This window comes from Ceratosolen solmsi, unplaced genomic scaffold (genome assembly GCF_000503995.2).
Source record: "Ceratosolen solmsi marchali unplaced genomic scaffold, CerSol_1.0 scaffold15, whole genome shotgun sequence".
In the NCBI taxonomy this organism is placed as follows: Eukaryota; Metazoa; Arthropoda; class Insecta; order Hymenoptera; family Agaonidae; genus Ceratosolen; species Ceratosolen solmsi.
Window position 1 is genome coordinate 2,011,293 of NW_011948434.1, and position 20,853 is coordinate 2,032,145.

General features: G+C 20.8%; 1 protein-coding gene across 2 annotated transcripts; it reads right to left on the reverse strand.

Annotated features, from left to right (window-relative positions):
- Positions 1-6,350: 6,350 nt before the first annotated feature.
- jhamt (juvenile hormone acid methyltransferase) lies at positions 6,351-13,058 on the reverse strand. Of its 2 annotated transcripts, none has more exons than XM_011502796.1 (5): positions 12,795-13,058; positions 9,413-9,584; positions 9,114-9,246; positions 6,664-6,811; positions 6,351-6,596 (listed from the first exon to the last, which is right to left on the reverse strand). In XM_011502796.1, exons 1-5 carry the CDS (start codon positions 12,979-12,981, stop codon positions 6,400-6,402), a joined length of 837 nt encoding a protein of 278 aa, XP_011501098.1. In that variant the 5' UTR covers positions 12,982-13,058; the 3' UTR covers positions 6,351-6,399. The 2 variants fall into 2 exon arrangements, with proteins under 2 accessions (XP_011501098.1, XP_011501097.1); XM_011502795.1 differs by having other exon boundaries at positions 6,351-6,611.
- Between the last annotated feature and the right edge of the window lie 7,795 nt (positions 13,059-20,853).

Consider the following 20,853-nt stretch of genomic DNA (forward strand, 5'->3'; position numbering starts at 1 on the left):
TTTATAGCGAAACTATGTTCTAGCTTATATATTTAATTATCAATGCAAAAGAAAAATAGATACGAGCACGCATGCGTTATTTAAAAGATTACTAAATATGACACGAATAAAATATTATATAAAATGTTGCAATTATTCACGTTCTTGAATTCATAACATTTAGAAACATTCATGAAAGCAATCAAATTTCATAATACTTTTGATTATTTCTGATGTATTAATCTTTAGTCGTCGATTAAGATAAAATTATATTTTTCGACTACTTGTTTATAATTTCACAAGTTTATTAAATTGATCTGTTATTTGAGGCCATTATTATTTGTAATCCAAGAACGTGTGAAAAACAGCGAAAAAACAAAAATTATATATGAAATACCAGGAAAAGATAAACAAAATTTCAGTTCTTCCAATTACCAATGGACTTCCATACATAATCTAAAGGTTAAATATTAACCAATCTTATATAAATCGTTCCTTCTCCATTCCTGGCATTTTAAACTTATATAAATGAAGTATAGCGATTCAATTATTATTTAAATAAATAGTATATTCTGCGTTGTACTATTATGTGTTGTTGAAGTTGATGTTATTAAATGTGTAGGTAGACGAGAATCATTACGTCTATTCTAATTTTTAATATATAAAATTAATGTAATAGAGCTTATATGTAGATCGATAGCATATAAATGAACAAACACTTAAAAACGAATCGTTTTAATATATCAAAGAACAATTCAAAGTAACTGATCTCGAATTAGGAATTAATTTTTATTTATAATTATTTCTTATTTAGTCTTATTATTCTTTTATTGGTTTATATTAATTTTATTTATGGTTTATTTATATTATCTAACTTGTGGAAAATTTATTTGATTATTATATTATTTAATAGTACAGAAAAAAGTTAAAAAATAGTCTTTTTGATAACATTAAGTCGGTTACAATAATCTTTGATTTTATTGTTATATAAAAAAAATTAATTTATTAATTTATTATTAATTTATTTTTTCTATCGAAGCAAACGTGCATTACCTTGAAATCAGCCTGCTAAATGGATTATAAATAATTGCATATTTTAAGATAATCTAAGTTTTAGTTTATAATAAATATTTACTCTTCCAATATTTCATAATAAATATTACTTTTCTTATTTGTTAAACATCAAATCTTCACTAGTCCAATAAATGTATCAAAAGTAATATAATTAATGTAATCATAATGTAATAATTAATAAGAATTCACAAACATAATCTATTTCATTTCTATATAAGTACTAAGTTAAATTAATAGTATTTTTTAAAGTAATACCTTATTTTTCTTATGAAAAAATGAAATTGCATATTTTAAGAAATAAAAATATCTTTTTATTGTATCATATATTTTTAAAAATTTTAAATTTATTTATTTATGTAAATAAATATTATTTTATTAATATAACAAATTAATAACAAAAATTTTAGTACGCATGTTCAGATGGTAAAATTTAATATATTCAACACAGTCAACTTAATTAATTCTCAAAAGATTGAAAAAATCAAAGGTTCTTATATTAATGTATAAAATAGATTTGTAATTCATGTATTGAGTTGATAAATATTTCATTGTAAAATTACGTCAAAATTATAAGTTAAGCTTATTAAGTTATAATAGTATTTATGTATTATATAATAGTTATATTATATTATTTATATTATTATTATATATTATATATTATTATATAATATAATATTATTATATAATATATAATAATATTATATAATAATATTATATATTATTTAATATTATATATTAAATATTATATATATACTATTAAATATTATATATACTATTATATAATATTATATTATAATTATTATATAATATAATATAATATATAATAAAATAATATAATAGTATCATTATGAAAGGAAATTTAACATAAAAAAATGTATATGTTTCATTTTTTGACATTTATATTTTTATATTTCTAATTATTATACAATGCAATATCAATTGTAAATTTAATATCTTTGTATTTTTTTCATACCATTTTAACTTTCTAAGATTAAATAACAATAACGCGATCGTCCAATACACAAAGGCAATGTCATTGAATAGTTTGAAATAGTTTCATAAATTTGCTATATAAAACTACAAAAATATTAAAAGAATTTAGAAACCATTTGGAAATGATCCTATGCAAATAAAATAGTAAACAAATTATTGATATGTTAGAGTAATTAAAAATAAGAAACTTGCTTATAATATCAATATAAAATAATAATATTATTTAAAATATATTTAAGTTTAATATTGAAATTTTTAATACTGAATATTTATATTTATAAAGAAATAAACAATTATATACTTATGTTTTTATTCTAAAAAGTTAAGTTAAAGATTAAAGATTAAATGTTTCTAAAAATTGTTCTTGAATTATTCTCCATTTTAATTGATAAACATAATTTTTTATTCTTCTTGATTTGTGTAATTTATAACTTTACAAACCTTTAAAGTAGTAAAAAAGTAATACCTAAATGTATGAATATTCAAGAACATTATTCTATTCTGTTGCGATTATTTTTATATGCTTTGACAATTGTTATATTTTCTTAACTGGGTCTTTTCTAAATTTCAATGTTTAGAAAGTTCAATGTTCAAGAAAAATTTTTTTAGAACATGTAGAACACAATTGTTACTTTGTAACAATTAAAACGTCACAAAGATTCGAAAATTTAATATATTGTTTATTATAATTATAATAAGCATATTTATTTATTCTGTATAAATGTTATTTTAATAATTCATCGAATATACAATTGAATTTAGTTTTTATAGTGATTGATATACAATGTTTTTCAGATTTTTATTTAATATTCTTAAGAAGAAATGAAAAATAAATAATTATTATTTTATAAGCAAGGGATTTTATTTTTATAATGTCTTTGTATATAAAATATTGTTAAATTTATGCGCTATTATTATTATGTTATTAATTATATATTTATTATTTTTGTTAAAATTTTTCATCGTTAAAATTAAGTTAAAAGTAAATTATAAATTTAAAGAATTGTATTGTTAATATCACTGTTTTTAATATTTAATTATATATCTGTAATTGCGTGTATTGCAATAAATATTTTATTTTCATTTGTACATCTATTTAATAATAACGGTTGTGTATATTTTGTTTTTGAATACAATTTTATATCAAACAAAAACATTTCATAGTATATATGCTATGTTCTTGCTTGTTTTGCTATTATAAACATCGCAATTCAATTTGAATGTAGTAAAAAATATTTGATTATTTATTAATCTTTTTAACTAGTTTAAATACTTTTAATGAAATTAAATATGATGCTTAATTGTACAATGTAGCGATGACAAATTTGATATTGATGTATAATGAGTTTGTACGAAATATCAATATTTGATAATTTCATTATGTAGGTACACGCATATAAATAAATATTTATAGACTAGACATTCAATAGAGTTTTTTCATATATGATATCTGTCACTGCCCACACACACGCATTTGTGTTTTTCGAACATACTATTGCTAATTAATACAAACGATATTATTTTTATTATAACAAATCACTTTAAATAAATAATACAAATAAATAAATGTTATAAATTATACCATAGTATATTGTATAATATACTTGTTTATTAAGTTGCACCTTTGGTGTATAAGTAAATAATTTTATTTTCCTATTTTCTTTGACTGAAACATTATTAGGTCAACATGTTTTTATTGTTATTAAGAAATATAATTATTTAATTTTATTTCATAAAATTTTATTGCTTTTTGAGATTTATTTATTGATAAAAAGTTTTTTCTTAAAATCATTAAACGTAAATATAATATTAAGTTTATATAGTATTTATATTTATTTATATTTATTATTTATAACGATTAATTATTTAATTATTTTCTTGAAAGTAAATATATGTAATTTCACTATGAAAGTACTTAATAATTATGATGTTTCACAGAATACTTTCACAGAAATATCACATCACATTAACCTTTTCTCGATTTGCTATTAATCAGCACCTCCCATACTTTTATTTATCCTTATATTTATGAATATTAAGCTAACTAAAGTTTGAAAATTTGTTTTGCATTTATATATTATTGAAAAATTTTATTAGCTTCTGTTTTTTTTTTTTTTTTTTTAATCTAATGCAATGATTATATTGACATAATAATTAAGTAGTCGTGTAATACAAAGACTTGTTTGTAATTGTTTATACTTTCTTTGTAAGAAATTCAATATGCAGCAGCTTTGTTAAACGAAGGATGTACAAAAATGATAAAATATACGTATATTCAAAATACAATGACATAAATATATCTGCATTAAATTAAATATTAGATATATTTTTATTTCATTAGAAAACATATTTAAGAAGTATTTTTTTTTTATAAATAACTACTTTTATTATATATAAGTCTATAATTATATATAATTTTATAATTTACTATAAAATAGGATATAATAAGTAACATACTATTATTATATACTTTTATTATATATACCGCTTAAATTAAGAAACGTTAAATAGTATAAATTATCGTTAAACGTAATTAACACTAAATTTAATGTATTAGAGTCAAAGTGATAAAAATAAGATATGTATTTAAGAATTTTCATTTTGTTCTAAATCTCTGAATAATATAAAACATCTAATAAGTATTTTCACGTTTGTCGCTATTTTATGAAAAATATATTTTTATTTTTTCGAGTGGATTTTAACAATTAAAAAATTGAGATCAAATTATTATATCAAATTGATTGTTAATGTGTTTAACATTCAAAGTGAACGGAGTCGATACTATTTCTATACATGACTAAGTCGATGTAATAAAAATCAAGTAAAAGGGTTAAAAATATTTATAAAAAGAATTATCTACAATTTTTAAAATATACATATATTTGTACATATATAATTTAGAATTAAAATATAAAAAATACAAATAAAAAATATAAAACCATTCAACGATTATTGTCTATTAAACATTATTTTATCTTGCATATAAAAAGAAAGCTTATCTTATTTTATTTATATGTAAGAAGTTTTTTTAGGCTTCAAATAATTTTTAATATTAATTTGAAATTGTATATGACATGAAGTACAGTTCAGACGATCACTTATTAATCGCAGCCATCTATTTTAAGATTAAATTGTTCCGAATAATGGTTGATATAGATAGGCTTATTTTTTACTTTTTCAAATATTTTATAAAATTTTAAGCATTTAAAAATAAGATATTGTTCTAATTACAAAATAATTAATGCCATATAATCAATTTTAAATAAAATTTTTTTTTATGTTTTCAATTTTTTAGTTACTGTTTGAGTTATTTTTTATTTATTAATGATTTTGGAACAGTAAATAATAAGCAGAATGTCATTGTTTAATTATTTAATTAAATTTATAATGAAATTTGGAGATGGGGTAATTACAATTATATATTAGTAGATTTGTGATTATTATATGTGTTTCTCTTAACTTTACAATAAAATAATTTGCGTCAAATCATTCCGAGTTAGATTTGTTAATGTAGGATTAATCATTTAAATTGAAATTGTCAAACTTACTACAACAATGTATAAATAAACGAGAATAAAATTTTTCTTAAAAATTAAATTAATCAAATCATAAAAACTCTTATATTAAAATATGAATAAGTTATTTCTATATAAACACACAATTGAATAGTTTGACTTATCTAAGAGAAAGTAAAAAAAGTAAATTCATAAAATACAAATATTATTTTCGTTTATAACAATATTTGCACATACCATAATTTTAAAGAAGTTAGTGTTGGTATTATACAATTATTTTGCAAAAATCTATTTTATGGAATAGCATTAACAGCACTGTTTGAAAAGCCACTGTTAAACAAATTTTATGCTTTAAATTCTTGTATGAGAAAAATTTGTATTTATAAGGAAAAATAACAAAATAATGATATGTAACTCACCAGATTGCAAATGTGTAAAATGCCGGAAAACAGACAAAAAAATAAAAATCCATATTAATCTTAAAATGATTTCTGTTATTCTAGATTAACATTTACTTAAAAAATTACTTAATTAATTGAAAATTTTTTAAATAATATATTTGAGAAATTTACATAAATTTAATATTAGTTATATTTAAATAAGATATATTTTAATTTTTAATATATATATTTTATATCCAATAATTTTATTAATTAAAGCATCTATTTATAAGAATATTAATATAAAACATAAAAAATGATTTCTTATTGCTTTGACTGGAACATTCCTATAATATTATTAAAGGAACTATATTAATTCAAATAATAACCACAATGTTTTTTGTATAGATAATACATAAACACCATTTATTATTTAAATTATTCATTTTTTCTGAAGTTTAGATAGTTGGTTTCTTAACGTAAGCTATTAATACATAATATCTATCGAGTATCTTGCGCTCTTCTTTCAATTCCTTGTCTTTGGTGACGAATGAAATTTTTCTACTAACTATTTCGTATAAGAGATCATTCTTAAATCGTTTCTTTGTATCATCAGGCATTCGCTGAATAAAAGGATTAACAGCATGTACGTGTTCTATAAAACATTCAGCTATTTGAGTATTATTAAAAATAAAAATATGGGTAATAAAATTTCATATTACTTTTCAGTATTTGCAAATTTTTGAATATAAATGTTTTTTCACGAAAACTGCAATGTAAGACCTCAAAACCAGATTCTTCTAAAATTTTTTTTAACGTAGCCCTTGGATTATCGCAGTGTTGAAAGTAAGGTATATACTTAGAGACATCCTATTAAAATACAAGCGTTATTAATATATAATAATAATATCGAGAGAAATATAATTTACAATATGTATAAATAAGTTAGTATAAATATTTATTTAAATGTTATGCACCATCCTTTCTTTTTTCATATACAAAAATTAATTTTTAATTTTTTCTAGTGATTGATACATTCATCTTTCTCATATTCTTGTTTTATTATTCATTTTTAATTTATAAACATTTTGATTTGTAATTACATATTTAATTAAATATTAAGTAAACAAATAATATTTGCCAATTGTACAAATTGATCTTTAAAATAAAAAATTCTGTTAAATTCTGTTGTTAAATAAAGTAATCTACTTGATATCATTAAGAATAAAAAATTATTTTATAAAACAGAGTTTCAAAATATATTTATTTACAAAAATTTATACACATACAAATACACACACACATATTTATTTAGTTATATTTATTCAATTGAATTTGATGTATCTCCAATTTATAATAAGTCTTTTGAGTTATAAACAAAGCAAATGACAATTAGATATAAAGAATACTTACGAAATTACAAAGTACAATTTACAAATAAGCAATCTTAAAAAATTAATCGGGACCAATTATTAGATGATTTTTTCGTTATTTTTTCAAAATGAATTGATCAAACGGCAAGTATTGCTTGAAAAAATAACGATATTTATGTGACTGTATTAAGTGCTTTTTATTTCATCAGCCTAGCTAGAACGATATACTTTATATTAATTGTACAAGAGCAATTTCTATTTGAAGTTATTGAAAAAAGTAAAATGATTAATGAATAAAACAATTATTTTAAATAATGATTTATTTTATGAAAAAATGTATTCAAATAATCTAAGCAGCAAAATTTTAATAAAAGCAGAATTTAAAAAAATGTATGAATAGTAATTTATCTTTCAATATCCTATTCAGTTATTTATAAAACAATTTATAAATAGTTTTATATTTACATGTAATGCCTTATAGATAATCAAACAGGAAAGTATAAAATATAGACGTTGATCATAATTAATTAATTAGACATAGTTAGATAAATAATTATTTTAAAAAATTGGCTTAAGTTACGCAGATACTGGACAATCATTAGCACGATTAAATTATAATTATAACAAGAATGGAAATAAGACAAAAGAATGTTTCACAACTAGCAAATAATTAGCAATTACAATGATAAATTTATAAATGATATAAAAATATCTTAAGAAAATGATATTAAAATAAATAATTTATTTTAAAACATAATTACAATCTTCTATATATTTTGAGTTTATATTCTTTGTAGAAATATATTTTTTATTTTATATTTGTTATTTTTATTTATTAGTATAAGAAAAATTATATAAAAATATATAATATTATTAATATTATATAATAAAAAATATAATAGTATTCTTAATAATAATAATATATAATAGTATTCTTAAAAATAAATATAATGTATTGGATAATGAAGCACATTAAATGTTTCAATATATAAATGTTCAATTTTTCTAATTGATTAGAAGTAGAAAAAATATTTTCATAAATTTGTCGGAAATATTGAAAATAGGAAGTATTAAATGAAATTTTAAATTATAAAATTTTATTTTATAGTACAAAGTACATATAGAACATTGTAAATACATCGACAAGATTATGAATATCTATATTAAAATGTTTAGATAAAAATGAAATATTTGAAACTAAAAAAGAAAATTTAAAAATTAAATTTGTCAAAATATTATATTTTTGCAATAATGGAAGTAATAATAGTTAAATAGGTTATGTTTAATTAAATAGTTTAAACTTTAACAATGAAATCATAAATATTTAATTATATAATGGAATTATACATAAAACTCGTATAATTAACTCTAATTTATTATTAATATAAATTAAAAAATTTAAATAAGTAATTTCTACTTTTTACAAAAGTTATTATAAATGTAATATTTTGTTAAGAAATAATTTTTATATTATATCATTATTACTTTATTATGTTTTTTACTAAAAATATTTCTTTTTGCAAGCTAATTTTACTAAAATGAAACTGATCCTTTTAAATTATCGATATTTAATGAATATGTATATTAGAAAAAAAGTAAATAAAATTAGAAATATAGGATCAATAATTATCATATTTATCTTATAACAACAAGTTTAATAATTTCTTTCCATTGAAATAATACAAATGAGCATTAAACGTGATTATAACGTTTCTTTTATATTTAAATATAGGATACAATGAATTATGTCTTAGAAATTATTTCATTTTATGTTATAATGGTTTCTTTTATTTTATTACCTTCATGTAAGGTTTGTATTGTACATCATCATACAGTTGCAAATAACCATCGAATCCAGTATTATGAGCTAAAAATAATACCAAACCCTTTCCTCCGGGGCGTAAAAGCTTATAAATATTTTCAAACGCTTTCCTAAAATAAAAATAATCAATTTTATTAGATAGTTTTTATATACATGATTAATGTTTAGTCTAATAATTTAATATAATAAATCAATATACAGTAATAGTACAGCAAGTTGTTAGAAATATGGATATTACCTTTTATTTTATATCTTTATATTATATTTAATATTTACCTAGTATTTTGACACCAATGTAAGCAATAGAATGAAACGGCATTATCGTACGTATTTATTAAATTTGAGGGAAGATTTTCTACTTCAATATTGAATTCAATAAATGAAAGTCGCTTTTCGTCAGCATGCGTAACTTTTGCATAGTCGATCATTTTTTTGGATATATCACTACCTAAAATATGAAAAACAAATACCATTCATTTATTTTATAAATATGTGAAATTGAGTTTCATTTTAATACAAATGAAGTTTATTTGATAAACATTTTAATTTACAAGGAAATATAGTAGTCTAAATTAACTGTTATTTCATAAATTTATTAGGTATATAAGAAAATGTTATTAAACTTTTGTTAATGCAAATTTATGTTAATACATTATTCATAATCTACAAATTGTTTACATGAGCAAAAATAAGCTACAAATATATATATATATATATATATATATATATATGAGATACAAAGAAATTGGTAAACATTAAAGGATTCATATAAAAAAAATTTTATAACCACAATTAGAGAAATATCATATTTTGTAAATTTGTTTGACAATATTTTACAAAAGAAATTATCTTTTACACTGAGTATTGAAAAATATTAAATTAAAATTTTTTTTTTGATATATATAAATTATAATTAATTATGTATAAATCTTTTTTACATTATGAAATATTAACAGATTTTATTTCTATTGTAATAAAAGTGTAGCTTTTATATCGGTACTTTATTAAAACTATAGTTCATCAAAGTATTAAAAAATAATTATCAATTGAATCAAATAGAATATAGATTTATTTTCCAAGAATTTTCATGAATATTTAATATACAATTCCATGTATAGTACGAACTTTGATTGTTTTAGAATAACTAGATAAAACATAATTTTTTTAAAACACAATAATTTGATATTATTGTTTACCATATCATTTGATTTATCGAAGTCTATTAATATAACTTTATAATTGAAAGTAACAAAAATAATTTTTTTATAATTAAACTATTAATCTCTATTTTAATTTATTAAATAAATTTTTACTTTATTGAATATGTTTGAATTAATACTTCAATAACTTGCTTGTATAGCTTCAAAACTACTATTTAATCTGCCATTGTTACTTGAAATTATTTTAAATATAATATTATTTATAAAATAAAAATAAAGGAAAATCAGAAGTATTGCAATAAATAATGATTTATTTTTATGGATATATTTGGTAGTAATTATAAGTTATAAATATTTTTTTAATAAGTACGATTTTAATGTTTTTTTATAGAAGTAATAATTTATGTTGTAATAAAAAAATCTTTCCATAAAATTATAAAACTTATCATATCGACAAATGTTGTTATGTCAATTAGATATTTTGAATTTTTCACATAGGAGTTAAGTTATCTTTCACAATAATATTTGTTGAGAATTTTTATAGATAAATAGCATTATTTACAAAACATATTCATACTATTAACTAGAACCCAATAATATACGAATTTTTTGTAATAAAAGCGAAAGTCAAATAGTAATTTATTGGAAATTTTTAATCATTTTGAAACCAAATATTATTTAAAAAACTTAACTCTTTCAATAGAGAAATCAAAATAATATATAGATAATTATGATTTAAAAATAAATACTAAATTTGATCATTTATTAAAAATTCAATATTTCACCAATTTAAATGTAATCTTATATATGGATTATATGAGAAGATTAAAATTTTTAATAGTTTATATTTAAAAATATGAGTTAATCAGATTTATTATAAAAATATTATAAAAGAAATTAAGATTATATTTGGGGAGACGGGATCATAATAGACAATAATAGACATAATAAAGGTTTTAATCCAATGGATTGGTTCACAGAATATTTGCTTCATTGTCAATCAATACTTAACATGACTAAAAGATTTAATAGTATGCTTATAATAAAAAATTAAATAGTTATATAGATATGAGTGTGATGAAAATGAAAATTTATTTATGTTGCCTTTGAAGCTACAGAAGTTTTCAATTATTAAAACTACAAAGTACATGCGGTTGTTCTTTACATTGTTTCGAAAAAATAAAGATAAGATAAATATCTTAGCGAAAATGAGTGATATGTAACTATAATATGGCGATCTAAAAAAATCCGTTTCATAAAAAGTTCTATTATTTTTATTTAATTTTAATTGAATTATATTTTTATTCTTCTGACAATGTTTTTTTAATGAAAAATAAAGAAAAATTGATATATTTATCAAAATTATTTTTTCTATAAATTTTATTTAAATTAGTATAAAAAAATATATATTAAACAGTATATACTTTCAATATCAAAATTTGTTTGACGTAAACGCAGTTAGTAAACAAACACCTTAATTTTAATATTGATACTTTCGAAAATCTCTTAAAACTAGCATATATAATAAAATGAGCATAAAATAATTTTTATTAAGTTTTATGAAACTTTGATATATTGCACGCATAACTAAATAATTAAAATGATTATTATTAGTGTAAAATTAAATTGACATAATTAATATTTAATTGATTAAATCTTTGTATTTATTTACGGTACACCGGTGTTATTTTTTTAGTATAAGGATGATATATCTAACTGCAAGGTTTTGTTATAAATTCTACGCAAATAATAAGCATTTTTTATTTTTATTACTATCTTTATAGTTAGTTCTTTTTCATTTAATTATTCAAAATATAATTAAACTCTTCTTTTACGTTATTATATATACAATGTATTTAACAATATATATTAGTTATTGAAACGTGATACTGACTAGGGAAATTATAAGCCTTTCGAAGTCTTTTTAATATTTCAAATTTTTTATGATATTTATTAGTAGATGGCGAATTATAAATATGATTTATTGCGAGATATCTTTTCAAGATGTTTGTACATTAAATTAATTGGATACAAGTTTCATTTTTAAATTTATATATAAATAATTTGTATTACAATGTAATGAAATAAAATTATGTTTAATGTTAGGCATAACCTTATATAATATGATCACATAACTGTACTAGTTAAAGAAATTTTATGAAGGGTTGGTTAAAAGTTAATAAACATCCGTTGTTGGATATCATTATTGCGACAAAAAATTATTCTGTAAAAATGTACATTTTTAAAATGATGAAAGTAACTTGTAATTCTAAACTCTCATATAATATGTTATTGATTTATGATCAAGAAGGCCGAGATGAATTATCAGGTTCGCTTGTAAAAGCTCAAATATAAATTGCTTAATGATATGATTAACAAATACATTAACAAACTGCCGTATGAAGTTACTAAAGAGAAGGCAAACGTATAAGAGTTATCGATTATGTAAATGTGCATTAATTTATTCCCCGTTCTTTTTTGTGTTCATTCGTACTTACCGATGACGGTCGCATCAGCAGGCAGTTTCTGCATGAAAAGCTCCCGTGTAACAGAGGCCGGACCACAACCGATATCGATGCACTTGCCATGCATTGTATTGATCTCATCACCAAATTCCTCGATGATATCTGCAGCGTCACGCGTCTGCAATTCGTGCGCCTCTAAGTATTCCTTTACCTCATTCATTTGCGACGGCAAGATAAAGAGAAGTCACAGTGATGTCGAGCAGATGAGACGCCGATCTCTTATGACAAGTCGGATGGTTGCCTCTTGACTCTCCGCCTCACTTGGAACGTTTCTTTTTTATATACGAACGTTTCAGCGTCGACTTTGCCTTTCACCTTTCTCTCTCTCTCTCTCAATCTCTCTCTCTCTTTCTCCCCCATCTCTCATTCGCTCTATCTATGTGCTTTCCATGAACTAGGATACTGGCCTTCTCCTTCCTTTAATATTAGTAGTTTTGAGTAGATTTATATGCATAGAGGTGGTTAAGACATGGCTAAGTCGGTAAGATAGTACATATTTGCATAATTTTATAAGATTCTCGTAGAAAAAATATATTGATTATTTCTGTGGATCATATTATAATATTCCTTTTAAAATATTATATTCGGTGAATTATTTTTGCAAGTTTCAAAAAAATCAGTACGCTAAGGTCAATAAAAGAAACTAATTTTCAGTCGTTAAAGAATTTATTTGCCGTTTATGTGTAAGCCAGTTATACAAATATCTGATCATTATTGTTTTATAAAATGATTATCAATACTTAAAAATGTCTTATATATTTGTACTATTTGAAATTTAAATAATTGTAATTAATATTACTAACATTTCAATTCATATATTGTATATTCAAATACAATGAAATAATCTTATAAAAATCTTATAAAAAATGATAAATTAATTTAAAAATTTTTTTATTAAAATATTATTTATAATTCAACAATTAAAGATTAAATTTTATCAATCACACATTGTAATTATTATTTAATTATTTAGTTTTAAATAAATAATATTATTAAACTGCATAAATAACTTTTGAGATCACTATAGCTATAAATGTTAGTCATTAAATTATTTTAAATATTCACAAGATATTAATTTTGTTTATATAATTAAGAAATTATCTATAAATTCTTTAACTAAAAAAATCAACTTTTACACATACTACTGTAAGTGTTACTTACATTTACTCGTGTCAATAAATTTTGCATATATTGCATATTCTAATGAAATATTTGTTCAATTTTGCAATGATATTTGAAATTAAATCATTTTACTTTTAAATTTATAAATAATGTTATATTTAATTATTTTTATAAATGTTTCGATTAAATAATTTTTTTTTTATATACAATTATTTATTAAGTGGAAAGTCTTTTAATCTTAACAAATTTATATAACAGATAGCTACTACAAATTATGTGATCAGTTGCTTAGAAGTATAATTCTCGTAAAATGTCGAGGAATATATTTAAACAACTTTTCTTACATGAAAATCAGTCAGATAATTTTCAAGAGTAATTTTGAGGTCACCGTATAAATTAAGTAGAAACCATAGAAGGCAATGAATGTAATATGCTGAAAAAAACGAAAATTAAGTTTTCAATGTTTGGTCCTCTATCTACGTTCTATCAATATTTTTTAAAAATTATTTATTCGCTATAGTTATTGCTAGGATCTAAGGATCACTGCCTTAAAATAAGAATTCGTCAATGAGTTATTATGAAGTGAGTATGTTTATCGAGTTTAATACCATATATAGAGAAGTAGCATCTGATTCTAATTAACTGTAATTAATTGTAATAGTATTCTTCATTATAGTATTAATATAGTAATAAAAATGTATTATCATGTAAATGAAGAGTAAATCTTACTTTTTTCTACTATCTCGTTTGTTGTATTATAATATGTTGAAAGAATCAAGGTTTAAATGTAACTGAACGTATGTATATTTTTGTCTTTATGAATGCTATGGAAATCGTCTGTTTTTAAATTAAACTCATCGTAGCGGAATTACATTTTTTTATTTAAAAATATCTAAAAGCTTAAAGCTTTTGATTCGTAGAGCTCAAAATGCCTATTTATTTTAATAAGTAAATAAAGAGCATAAGTTATTATTTTAATTAAATAAATTTAATAAAAATTTATTTCATTAGTGTTTCATTGCGTTCCACAACAATACTATCCACAATATGTCATATAAAACTAATTTTCACAATTAGAAGAGAGTATTTAAAAAATGTAATATTTTTAATATATGACGGGAGATAGTAAAGAACCATGGACCAGATTCTGTAGATACTGTATAATCATTCGCGGGAGAAGACGAATTTCAACGAAACTTGTCTTGGAAATATCAAGTTGTATATATGTTGCACTCGGATATTGGCTTTTTTTCTCTCCTCACATCGGCATGTACGTAAATTACAAAATCGACAACTTGGCTCTCGATAACTTCACGAAAACGTGGAGTTTGTAACTGTAACTGCGTAGTAATGCTATTTACAAAGTCGGGTCAACAAAGGTGAACGCCGCTGACTAGGAACTGACCTATGATTCGCGTGATCTCGAATGAGCGAAAAAGCTAGTAAATGAATCTCGGATTGTCAAAAAATGTAGTAAATAACAAATCTTGGAGTTCAACATTATAACGTATTGATTTTATAATCCAAAAGAGCAGCGCTTGGGATGTCTGTTTTTATTAAAATATTTTTACGCTTCATTTTCTTTTTCATAATACTTTATTCATTTAGTTTATTTTTATAGACCAATAGCTATTATTATATTCCTTAAATTTTGCGTATTGTTCTGTTGCGCAATAATTATTTATTTCATGACCTCCTTAAATTTACAATTAATGTTATTGCCATTTTTAGGTTCTCCGCAATTATACTTTACATATTTCAATAATTCTAATTGAAAATTGAATAGAACAAGATTTTCTATTAATTGAATTTTATTGTAAAACATCAATTAAACTAAAAAATGTAGGAACAATTTTAGTGCTTAAATTGTTTTAATGATAGTTAATGAGATTCTTATAGTCGAATTAGAATATTTTTTAATCAGGTTACTAACAAATTTTTTAATCAGTTATTTTTTAGTACAGTTTTTTAATTCAATATTACTTATATAGATTTTTTTTCTTTTTCTTTTAGTTGATAAAGTAAATTAATGTAAATTTATCTATCCCAAAAACGATTGTTATAATTATTCTCACTATTAAGAATAAATATTAAAAATATTAATAAAATATTAATACTTAAAAATATTAATAATAAAATTTTCTATAATACATTAGAAAATTATGAATTACTTTGAAATTTATTAATAATATATTTTTTAATAGTATAAAAGTATATTTTCATAGTAATATTAGCAGTTTTTTATTACATTATAGAAATTTTCAATGTAAATAATTAATGAAAATAATCGAAAAAAATTAAAAAAAGTAAAAAACCAGAAAGAAGTTAAATATTATTATAATAAGATAGTATTGATTAATTTACATTATAGTTTTATTTATTGCAACTTTGCCATTTATTTTGCATCCCTTATAGTTTATTTAAGGTCAATCTTATCTCTCAGTAGCATATATTTGCTGTTGGATGTCATTTTATTTGCATATGCGTTCGCACACTCCATACACAGTTTAGATAGAAAAGTCCCCCTATCCTTTCCTAAATAAATAGTAATTAGTTGTTCTCTTTAACCTTTTTCATTCAATTGACAAATATATGTTGTCATATGGTATTGATTTTTTGTATTATTTTGAATATATTATATATTTTATTTTGATCAATAAGTTATTCGTCTTTACATCAAATTTATATTCATTGTTCAGATTGCGATTAATAATTGTTCGTTAGTTTAAAGTTAGATTAATCTAGGATATTATTGATGCTTTCATAAATACAGATATATTTCAAAGATATATTTCATTGACTAGGATCGTTGAGTTATATAAATATTAATGAAATTTTACGAATCAAATGCTTGTTTATTCTGAGCTTAATATCGTTCGAAATTACTTATATACAGTAACAAAATTCTGTAATATTAAAAGTTTGTTTAAAGAACGTAGATAAATATATTTATAAATAATAAAATTTAATAGACAAATAAAAATTAGAATTTGTCTTCTTAGTATATGCGAATTTAATCATTTCTTTAGGGCAAAACACGAATTTAGAACAATTTTTCAATTCATATGAAAATATTGTTGTCACCAGATTCTATAATCATAAACTTATTTGTGAATATATATATAAAAGTATATAGAAGTATAGTTTGATAACCCAATACATATTTATAAATAAAATAATGCTCATAATCAAAGAACTTAAAAGTAGTGTCCACTGAAAACTATAATGTTTTACGTCAGAAGCGATAACATTATGGAGCAGTTTTATATACAATATTTCACATAATAGAAATAGATGAAAAAGCAGAGGATGACTCGCATAGTAGATGTAAAGTTAGTAGCCGTTTGTGGCTTCGACTTCCATTAATCTCTGTATTAAGCTCAATTAGCATAATTGACGGAGCGTGGGATAGCTCGATTTTCGACAATGAAAAATTCAACTATGTACCATCACATTTTCTATGATCTTCTTTGCCCTTTTGACTTTAAATTTTAATTAAAATTAGGATTTTTCTATATTTAGTATTTTATATTATTAATTAATATTGTTATACAATGAAATTAGTATTTTATATATAGATTACTGTTAATTCGTTGCGAAAAGAGTCAATAGCTTGAAAGGTTAAAAAGTTTACTATTTATATTCAGTAACGAATTGAATTTTTTTATTTTAACGATCATTTTTTCTTTAGTTCTTTATGTTATATTTAATGATTTAGATAAATAACTTCTTTTTATTATACAAGTTACTGTATTTTGTACTCTTTTATATAAATAAATGTATTTATATCTGAAATTTAACCAGATAAACATAATAAATATTAATTAAAACACAAGGTTTTTTTTTAAGTTAGAAAATATTTCACGTTACCTTATTAATATTATATAAGTTTTTATTTAGATATTCTTTTTGTTTGGACATTGTGTTCTAGTATTAAAGTTATGACTCAAAAAGTTTTAAATTAATTAACTTTTTTTATTAACACAAAGCCAATCACATGCTTCCATAATATTTTATCTGTTATGTAAAATAATAGAGCCTTTGTTATACATGAATACAGAATATATGTAACAGCTATCTGCCTATACAATCGAGTCATACATTTTATTTAGTTTCCCGGCCTTCGTAGAATACCGAAAAACTATAAATAAAATATAAAGAAAAAAAGAATGAAAATCTGATATTGTCCTCTTGAGTTTCTCTCATGAATTAAGTATAAAAAATACTTTTTGTAATAGGTAGTTCTTATATTTTGCATGTATTTCATATGTAGATTAGAAATCTTAATATACTTTATTAAGTAAATATTATAAAATGGTAATATATATAATGGTAAGTTGAAAATTAACACGTAAAAGTAATATTATAACATTACATTTCATAAAAGTTTATATAATTCAAAAGTTTTTACTTGTATGAAATAGAAAAGTATGAAAATAAAAAAGTAAAAATTGAATTTAATTGTGAAAAACTTTTTCTCGTAATAACTATAAAGTAAATATAAAACTGTAATATATTCTCAAATGAATTTTGATATAAAAGATAGTTTAGTTCTTAAACTATATAGTTTTAATCATTTATTTATAAATTATGCTATATCATTGACGATTTAAAATTGAAATTCAATCGTTAATAAGAATTTTCATTTAAATAAATTTATCTACTTGAATCGGTGTTAGAAAGTATATTCAATGTAAAATTTTTTCAATATTATCATTTATCATATATTTTTCAATACCTTGTTGTTGTTTTATAAATTAGAAATTTTAATATATTTGAAAATATATTAAGATAATTAACATTTTTTGCGTCTAATTTCGCAATATAATAATTTACGTGAGGTATAGTAATATTTAATCAAATTCAAAGAAGTATGAAAGAATCATAAATTGAAATCATTACAAATATAACTATGAATAAAAGTAAAAGATATAATTTTATTCGCTGTTACAAAATATAATTGAGTTACACAATTTTTTAATAAGGCATAGATAAATTTTTTATTTTGTATTATAAACAAAATATAATTATATAATTATATAATATAATAATTGTTTAAAGTTTCAAATTTGTTATGAGTTTTTTAAACGAAAATGAAATTCATTTTATTATTGTACTTTTATTCCATTTTTTTTTCCTAAAATTTTACTACTGTTTCATTCGATTCATATTTAATAATATTTATAAAAATAAATTGTGTTATAACTATAATCTGATTAAAATGATTTGGATTTACATTAATTTATTTAAAGCTTTTAAAAAGTATAAGTAAAATATTACAAGTGAAAATAAAATATTTGCCATTGTAATCATTTAATCAAATTCTATAAATAAAATAAAGTTTAAAAATATTTATAAAAAAATAATAAATTATTGTGGTTATTTAACTATTTAAATTATTATTTTATGAAATAATATATTGATTTTGAACATAAATAAATTATTAGATGAATGCGTTTTTTTAAATTGTAACTTCAATTTGTAATCCTTTATGTAGTTATTGACAAAGACTAATGTGTAATTCATAGCTTCCAGCTTATTAGGTAATTGAAGCTATTTTAGAAAATTTATATAATTATGCAAACTAACTTTCCCATTTAAATAGTTGACAATATATTATAATGTAATTAGTTTGTAATAATGAAACACGGAGTATATAAATTTAATAAACTATATATATTTATTTCATTTCGTTTTAGGCTGCTAAATTTTGATTCATTTATATTTAACATGACCTTTATTATATATAGTATATAATAATAATACATTGATATCGTATAATTGTTTCTAGCAACATTTTTTTTAAAGTTCGTAATAAAAAAATTATTTATTTGAAGTATCCGACCATAAAACATTCCACGCTGAGAAAGATCCTTCCTTTATCATTTTATTTTTATCAGAAGAGGAAGAGAATGAATTCGTTGTGGAGGCAGGTTCCAGGTCTTTTTTTCCCGGGGCTACAGCAACAACAAGTCGTGGAGGAGTATAGATGCTCTCGAGGAAGATGTATCGACGCGGATTTTTTCTTGACAGTCATTTATCAAAGCCTTCATTTCCTACTCCGTCTTCTTTCTCTACTTGTGGTAATCGCGAATCTTCCGCGTAGATCGATTAAATTAGAAATAACAGAGAAACCAAATTTCTCTAAAATTGTTATGCATTATAAGTGTGATTTCCTCAAAAATAGAAATTGTAATTACACTGTTTCAGTCCGTCGAATTTCTGTTTGAAAATATACTTAAACAAGATTTAGATAATGATAAAAAAAAAATCGTAGTTTCAGATGTCTTTATGCATGTAAAAGTTATATATTTCTTTTGAATTAGTAATTATTGGAATACATGTGCATAAATTAACATATGTTCATAATAAAAACAATTCAACGATTTTGTTTACTTTTAATATCTATTAAGCAATATTATTATTATTTTCATAATTCGTGACAACAAATTGTTACAACTACTTCAAAAGGGTATCAAATTCTTTAGCATGTGTTACATTATAAAAGTATTTTAAAAACTTCTCTTTTTCTATTAAGAGTTTTGCATATATTTTTAGATGTATACTTGTAATAATAAATGGTAAAAGACTTTTATCCGAAAATGAAATAAGATCTTTTATTTATATTTTTCATTCACTATATTTGTAGCTATTATATTATTCGGTTGTAAGACATTATTTTAGTTGTTAAATAATCTACAGTATAGATTATTGAAGTATTTTTAGTAATGAAAAAAATTAGGGGAGGCTTAATAGAAAAGGGTATTCAATAAAAGACATTTATAAATAAAACAATTTTTTTTAAATAAAGATTGACGAATCATATATATATATATATATATATATATATGTATTCGATTAGCATAGATATTTGCTTAGAGAATCCGGAAAAGATTGTATTGAAAATCAA